The sequence below is a fragment of the Phaethon lepturus genome, unplaced genomic scaffold (genome assembly GCF_000687285.1).
Source record: "Phaethon lepturus isolate BGI_N335 unplaced genomic scaffold, ASM68728v1 scaffold26820, whole genome shotgun sequence".
Classification (NCBI taxonomy): domain Eukaryota; kingdom Metazoa; phylum Chordata; class Aves; order Phaethontiformes; family Phaethontidae; genus Phaethon; species Phaethon lepturus.
The window spans coordinates 1-8,322 of record NW_010511594.1 but is presented as its reverse complement, the minus strand read 5'-3'; the positions used below and the strand labels follow the sequence as shown (position 1 = coordinate 8,322).

At 60.9% G+C, this 8,322-nt stretch overlaps 1 protein-coding gene across 1 annotated transcript; it reads right to left on the bottom strand.

Annotated features, from left to right (window-relative positions):
* Positions 1–7: 7 nt before the first annotated feature.
* Positions 8–7,487, bottom strand: AGBL5 (ATP/GTP binding protein-like 5; the record flags this gene model as incomplete). Its single annotated transcript, XM_010284522.1, has 4 exons — positions 8–32; positions 5,401–5,570; positions 6,191–6,749; positions 7,309–7,487. Coding segments are annotated over 4 exons (933 nt in total), but the record flags the coding sequence as incomplete, so codon positions are not given.
* Between the last annotated feature and the right edge of the window lie 835 nt (positions 7,488–8,322).

The following is an 8,322-nucleotide window of genomic DNA, read 5'->3' as shown; positions in this document are numbered from 1 at the left end:
GCCCGGTGTTGTAGTTGCACTCCAGCGTGTAGCTGTGAAGCACAAGGAAGCCCACGTTACCCGACGGATCCACACCTGCCCGAGCACAGCGGCACGACTGCTGCCTCTTGGAAGGCAGAGCTGGGGTCTCCCCACCAGCGTCCCCTCCAGCCCCGCCCGGTGTTGTAGTTGCACTCCAGCGTGTAGCTGTGAAGCACAAGGAAGCCCACGTTACCCGACGGATCCACACCTGCCCGAGCACAGCGGCACGACTGCTGCCTCTTGGAAGGCAGAGCTGGGGTCTCCCCACCAGCGTCCCCTCCAGCCCCAGGAGGAGTCTGGAGAGAAGATGCGGCTCCTGCCCTTTAGCCACAGCTTTGCCATTGAGCCACAGCCCTTGCTGTGACCCGCTTCACGTACGCTGCCTTGTCCCGTCTGCTGAGTAGGCATAAGGGAGGTAACAAAAGCAGCAGCTGCTGTCAGGGGGAAGCCAGAGGTGTGCCGAGGACGGGAGAGGCACCCGTGACACAGGAACCAGACTCTGAAATCAGTGCTGGAGAAAGGACGGGCCATGGGGGAGCTGGAGAGCAGGAGCAGCCAGTGATTGCTGAGCGCCGAGCTCCCAAAGTGCTGGAGCACCCACCTCTTGCCTTAAATCAACAGTCAAGGCACCCACAGCTGCTGGAGATGCCCCAACTGCTTTTCAGGGTGAAGCAACTACCAGAAGATGTTCCCTGGTTATCTTGAAAGGGTCTACAGTCATCCCTGGTGAGCTCATGCTAAGGACAGGGCGAGAGATCCACACAAGGCACGGGAGAACAGATGGCATGTCGCTCCCCAGGAGCAAAGCCTCACGCTGTGCCGATTTTCTGGCAATGAGATACTCGCCGGACCCCCGACGTGGCACAGACTGCGGGACTTCAGGGAGAGGACAAGAGAGCTGCAGAGCGATCTTCTTGTCTCTCTCCTTTCAGGGAAAACCCAGCGAGAAGTCACGGGGATGGAGCCATGGGTGTGACACCGAAGGTCTGTGGCGGCGCCAGCCAGCCCCACGGAGCGGCCCGGCGCGGTGCTGGCAGAGCCGGGTGTGCACAGCGGGCAGGGGATCAGGGGTGGAGGAGGGGAGCGGGGCAAGGGCTCGGACAAGCTGTGCGGCCAACACGTGGAGCTGAGGTGCTTGCAAAAACACACGTGGCCAGGACGTACCCTGATAGTTTGCAAACCGATAGCGGGAGCGTGGGTAACGCGCTGGGAACTCTCACTGAGGGAGCTCGATAAAGCGAGCAAAGCCGAAGCCTTGTGGGCAGGTGGCTGCGAGGGGGGTGTTCAACAGCACGGGATCACCCTCGCCCCAGTCACCGCTTCCCAGGCTACCACCGTGGGGCCAGGGGCCCTTCCCCGTGTGCCCCTCAGCTGAGGAGGGGCTGGAGAAGGGCGCCGGTCACCCCTCTCCAGAGACGGAGGGTCCCGGCACTTCGCAGACAGAGCAGAGCAGGGCGGGAGGGAGGACTGGTGGACAGACAGACCGACGGCCTTCCCCGGCTGCCTGGGCAAGGCACCATGCAGGGAGCAGGGCAGGAGCTCAGCCCAGCGGGGCAGAGCTAGGCTGAGCCTCGTTAAGCCAAAATTGGAGCTGCGATGCTGCAGTGACATCAACCTTGCCCATCAACAACGACGACGACCAGTTTTCTTTAAGGACTGCCGGGTCCTGAATGTGTGCCCGTCCCGAGGCAGGCTGGGGCAGCCGGCAGCTCATGGTGCAGACCCGCGAGGCAGCGCGGAGAGCAGGGCGCTTGCTCTGCCAGCTCCTCTCCCCGCTCTGGAAAGGAGGCATCCCGACCACCAGTGACAGTGCCATTTTCTAATGCGAACGGTTGGACTTTGTCAGGATGGCTAAAGACAAGTCAGCCTGCTGGCTGACGTCGCTGGCTGGCTGAGAAGCAGCCGTGACCCCCGGCGTGGGAGCCAGAAAGCACACACCAACCTCCTGAGGCACTCGCCACACGTCCCGTGCCGCGGCGCAGCCAAGAGGTGCCTTATCTCCTCACCAACCCAGCGGGACCTCTCCAAGGAGCAGCCCTGCCTGTGGGGCTATTCCAACACGGGCGTTGAGGGTGGGCACCGCTGGACCTCCCACTTACAGAGGAAATACTGGTTGGGGCGCGCAGGTCGGGGCAGCCTTGGCTGCTGCGACCATGCGACGGTGGAGGTCGGTAGCCTGAGAGAAAGGAAGAAGGCAAAAATCACAGCCCTGGACTTCGGGGGAGCAGATTTTGTCCTTCAGGGATCTGCTTGTAAGATTCCCCAGGGGCAGGGCCCTGGCGAGAAGAGGGCCCGGGAGAGCTCATTCATGTTCGGGGCTCACCTCCTCCAACTGCAGAATAGCCCACCCAGGTACGTGGGAAGTGAAGGAAAGGCAGCCGGAGGCTCCCGACTGGACTTGGATAAAAACCAGGCATCACACAAGAGGTGTGTGAAGAGGGGAGAGGTGACCTGGGAGGGACACAGAGATGCTGTCCGAATGGGCAGGGCTGAGAAAGCCAAAGCCTACCCAGAGCTGAATCTGTTGAGGGACGAGAAGCACTACAAAAAGGCTTCAGAGCTGTATCGGTAGCAGGAGGAAGACTAGGGAAAGCGTGAGCCAGCGGCTGCCTGGGGGGGGGCCAAGGTGCTCCATGCCTTCTTCACCTCAGTTGCCACTGGCAAGCTCGCGTGTTCGGCGATCCCCGGCCCCCGAGACCAGCAGAACGCCTGGAGCAAGGAAGACGTCCCCTTGGGGGAGGAGGTGCAGCTCAGGGAGCCCCTGCACAGCCCGGCCCCCCGCGGGGCCATGGGACCCAGCAGGACGCCCTCGTCAGCGCCGAGGGAGCTGGCTGATGTCCCGGCAAGGCTGCTGCCGATTATCTCAGAGGTCCTGGCCAACGAGGGGGTCCCAAGGATAGGGAGAAAGCAAATGCCACCCCTGTCTTTGGAGCCAGGGACCCACAGGCCAGTCAGCCTCACCTCCATCCCTGGAAAGGTGATGGAGAAAATAATCCTGGAGAACCAGGAAGGACAGAAGGTGTCTGGGGGCGGTCGGCAGATTTATGAAGGAGAAATCGTGCGTAACCACCCTGGCAGCCTTCGATGACCTGATGGCCAGCTCCGGAGGGAGAGCTTTGGACACCGTCTCCTGCCCCACCCTCGCAGGCAAGTAGACAAACGACAGGTGATACCAGGGGTCGAAGCTTTCAGCTTTCTTCACCCTCAGCGTTCTCAAGGTGGGAAAAAAACTAATGGCTTCTAAGATATGTGACGAATACCTGCACGTATTGTTACTCTGTGCACCTCCGCTGCACAACGTGCTGCGCGCTGGGAATTCACCTGCGCTCAACAGTGGTAAGGGGAAAAAAAAAAACCTTGACAGAAATATTCATTAAATACTGCTTCTATTCCTGGAAAGTCCTGCAGGCCTCCAGATTTCTGGACGGGGTTGAGGAATAACTTCCCGATATGAGCGTACGGGTGCTGGATGGGCCACCCGGGGTGATGCACTGCTGGCTCACGGACAAGGAGGAACGTGTTAGCTGGGGATGTGATAATAAACGTCAACCTTGTCTGTAGGGACTGTGAAATAGTGGAGTTCATCACCCCGCGGGGAGAAGAGCGGCAGAGCACAGATCCTGTGCCCCAGAAGAGCAATTTCAGCTAATTCAGGGCGCCAGTATGGGGGATCCCATTGGAGACAGCTCTGAAGGACAAAGGATTTGTCCCCGCCGATTGCAGGGACGGCCCATCCCAGCACTCAGGGAGATGCACCAGGGGATCGGCGGGCTGATGGGGAACTCGTGATGGAGCAGAAAGCAACGGGTGGGGTGGGAGGATCGCTCTGCCTCCATGAGGCAGAGCCCCATGAGGAAAACCACCAGAAATGGAGCGTAATCAAGTCGGGGATCTCCTCAGAAACACCCTTGTGGGGCTCCTCTCAGCCATCTCTGGAAGGTGTCGGGGAGGGGGGTGATCCCTGATGGGTGGAGAAAGGCAAATGCTGCATCTGTTGTTAAAGGCCACCCAGAGACCAAGAGGCCGGGCAGCCTCCCCTTGCTCCCCTCGCAGGCCCTCCTGGAGCACGCTTCCAGAGGCGTGAAGGAGAAGAGGGCGAGGGAGCTGCCAGCCAGGATCGCCTGCATCTGTCCGACTGCCCAGAGACAATTCAGCTTGCTAATCCTGCAGAAAACCAGCGAGTCTCCCTCCCCACCCGTCCGACGTGCACCGAGAGCACCCCTGACGCAGCAGAACGCCCCTGACACCAGCAGAATGCCCCTGACACCTTTCAGGACGTCGCTGTTGCAGTAACCATGGGCCGTTCCCTGCCAGCTCCAGCACGTGGCCACAGAACAAGCTACACCAGCAAGCCGAGCCTAACACACACGTATTTGCTCTTGCCGGGTTGGTTTTAGCCGCCTCGGCACGCGCCCTGACCCACCCTGTGGCCAGGCGCAGAGAAGGAGCGGAGCACGCAGCAAGTGCTGAGGAAACGGGGGAGAAAATGGAGCCGAGGGAGCCACCATCTCTGCTGGCTGCTGCTCCTGCACCAGCGTAAGCCAGCAACGAAACTGCACCCGCAGAGAGCCGCCGCTGACAGGAGAAGGGGTGCAGGGGTTCTGCGGGAAGCCTGGCACTGCTTTCCTCAAACCACAGATCCACGGTGAACGCGGCATCTCCTGAAGAAGCATGACACACTTCTCTTTTTGTGCTCTTCCCTCGGCACCTGCCACTGGTCACCACCGGGGCCAAACGGGGTAAGACAGGCTGCTGGTCTGATTAGTTCAGCCGTTTTTATGTTCCCAGCAACCACAACAGAAACGGGACAGAAATACCCCATTCATTGCTGGGGAGAGGCACGCGGCTGCTACAGATCACACGGATACCCTCAACTCACAGAATCACGGATTGGTTGAGGCTGGAACCTTGCATGGCAATCTTGCATGCGAGGTCTAGGGAAATTGAGCCCGTTACGACTAAACAGGTTTTAATTACAGCTCAATGCAAATACAAACATCTGGGGAAGAGGAGGATTCCTTCTGGAAAGCCGCGCACAAGCAGCTCTACAACAGCGAGGATGAGGAGCCAGAGCAGCTGCGGGAGGGATGCGAAGGGAGAGGAGGTACAAGAGGAAAAGGAGCCGGGCTGTGGAGCAGGACAATGCCTGTGGCTCAAGAACGCGGCAGTACCCGGCATGGCCTCTGCCTGCGCTGAGCGCCTAACACTCTTCTTGGCCAGTCCCAAGCCCACCGGGAGCCAAGTGGGACACAGCTGCCCCCACAGAAGGGGTTTCAACTTAATCCTGCCTCCAGCAAGACCACCCGCTTCCAGGACGGAGGAGAGCTGGGCCAGATCAGCTGGCGCGGACGTTCCGCACGCGAGCGGAGGTTTGCCTACCTGTGGATGATCCCCAAGGCTTTGTAGACGGCCACTCGCCCGCTGCCCTCTTTTGACTGCCCGTCCCGCTTGTCTTTGGCGTACATGTTCTTCTCTGAGAAGTTACAGCCCGTGAAGTCAAAGTGAGGCGAGTTCAAGGAGATGAGTTTGGGGAACAGCATGTTCTCCACCTGCGACGCACGGAGAGGAACATGGGTGACTTTGGGGGGAGCCCTCAGCTGCTCGTTCTGCTCCAGCACTACCAGTGCCAGGCTCTGGGGTGTACTGGGGTGTCGGCTGGGCCCACTCCACCCAATTCCAACGACTCACAAGCTCCATCCCTGCCCGGGGGACGCTGCCCACCCCTGCCTGCCCCTTGCCCATCTCCAGCAGGGAGAGGCAGCAGCTGGGCTCTCCCGACAGCCTGCTTGCAGAGGTGGAGAAGAGGGAGCCGATGGCACAGCTCCTCCCCACCCTCTCAGCCCTTAGGAGAAGAAGGGGCAGCTCTTCTGTCCTGCCCAAGCAGCTCTCAGCAGGAGAGCCGAGACCTGCTGCTGCCCCGCTCGCAGGCCTGGGAGGGGAGAGGGGAGGAGGGCAAACCCCAGCGAGCACCGAAGGCAGGGAGGGCAGCCAGCCCGATACCCTCTCCTTGGGCACCAGCCTCATGCCCCTGTCCCGACGGTGCGACAGGGACCTCCTACCCCCTCTCCCAGCAGCAGGAGGGAGCGTTCCAGACCCTGGGGAGGGGGCAGAGCAGCGAGAGGGTCCCAGCCTGCTCCAGCACCTCTGTACTCCCACCCTCTGCCCTCACCTGATCGTTCTCGTCACTGAAACTGTTGCCGTACATGAAGCAGCCGCGCTTGGAGGCATGCCCGTGGAGATCGACGTAGTAGGCCAGCCCACTGTCCTGGGGCAGGATGGTTTCGGGGAGAGGTGTTGGCGGAGGCCTCCTGGCTTCCGCATCACAGTGCTCGGCAGCGTGCCTTGAAGGGAGGATCCAGACAGCTTGGTCCTTGCTGCCCAGCTCGGCAGCAGGCACTCCCACGAGCCGCAGTTCCTGAGAAGGGCTGAAGTACGTGCTGGCACGCCAGGTACCAGGTGAGTTGCGGAGGTTATTGGCTTTCTCAAGCTCCGACAGCGCTGCCTCTGGGGACGGGGCACTGCTGTGGATGGAATGGTTGGAAGATTTTGTGCTTAGCGAGCTGGTGCTGAGCGGCGAGACGTACGTCCTCCAGTCAGGAGAGCCTGGCAGGACGCGGCTGTGAACGTGGTGGTAGAGGAGGACAGCTTTGGCCCCGTACACTGCAGGGTGCAGCTCGGCGTCGGGGTTGAGATACTGGCGGTTCAGGTTTACCCCACGGGAGTCAGTTCTGCAGAGACAGCAGAGGAGATGTGAGGCCCTTTGTGCCGCACCATCCGTTCTGCAAAGGCAGGCCTGACCTCACCTCCTAACGGCTGAGGCTTTGGCCTCTGTCCTGGAGTAAACTGGCCAAAGCAAAGAGTACAGTGGGGCAAGCGGGCAGAGACTCTGCCCCAAAGCAGCTGAGAATCTCTCCTAGAACAGCACGTGCCTCAGCAAGACAGAGCCCCGACTGATCTCCCTCCCTGCTCCCTGGAGCTGGCCCAGCTCTGACACGCCAGGGAGAGCAAGGGCAGGACAGTGTCCGTCAGGGCAGCGTTGCTCGCCTGGGCCAGGAAGCCCTGGGCCGGGGGCTGACCCACGCAGGCAACAGCAGCCCCAAGCCCTCGCCAGAGATCGTGGCGGGCAGCAGGGGGAGGTTGCTGCAGCCTGCCGGCCTCAGCTCACGCTTCTACTGACGTAGGGTCTTGGAATTGTTCTTCAGCGCCATCGCGAAATGCACAGTGAGCTCCAAACAGGGCATCAGCTCAGCTTGGCCTCTGACGAAGCCGCAGGCTGTGCTTGCTCACCGATAGTGTCCTCGCACCACCCCGTCGGGGTTCAGCATGGGAATGAGCTTAAAGACAAACATCCGCCGCAGCATCTGGGCGCGGGGGTCCTCCTCCCGCAGGATGAAGTCCAGGAAGCCGTTGAAGACGAAGCTGGAGGGTGTTTCTCCTGGGTGGACTCTGCTGCTCAGGAAGAACACCTGGAGGCAAACAGACAGGGCAGATGGCAGGGTCCTGCTGAGACGCCTTAGCCGAGGGACCAAATGCTCCCTGGGGCTCCTCTGCACCGCAGCCGGGCACCATGCTGCCCGAGGCGGAGCTAAAGCCCTTCCGTGGCGCAGACTACTCGGTACCAAGTGCGGCAACATGGCAGTTTTCAGTGGCTTCTTTACCCAGCACCTCTCCTAGGTGCTGCTTGGAACAAGGCTGGTTATCCCTGCGTGGGACTAAAGGGACAGAAACCCACAGCCTGCTACAACGAGAAACCAGAGCACAGGCGGTAGAGAAGCAGAGCCGCAGACGTGCCCCAGGGAAAAGCCCCAGCGATCCCACAGAGCCTGACTGCCACGACATAAAGCCCTTCTAGGAGCTTCTCAGCAAAGGACGTGCACGCAGCCACCCACCTCAGCTCCGTGCAGCCGCAGAGGCAGGGCCCACCTACCGCAGCAGGGGCTGGCACCCCCAGTATATCCACTTCTTCGCAGCTTAGTGCGGCAACAGCAACAAGAGGAGGACAGAACAAAACTAGAAATGAGACGCTAGTTTTCGCCCTGAGGAACATGCCTGTGGTGCTACCAGAGGGCATGTCATGCTGCTGAGCGGATGCACTGGGGCTCCTGGCAGGCTACCGGCTCCCAGGCCTCGATGTGGGATCTCAGGCTCCCCACTCCCCGCCCAGTCTAACGCTCCAGCCCTTCAGGACACGACACCTTTCAAGTCAGAGACACGAGGGTGGCAGCAAGGCCCCAACATGCGGATCGTTGCGCAGTCTGCTGGCCGCGCTCGCCGTCCCCAACGCAGCCGCTCACCCTCTTC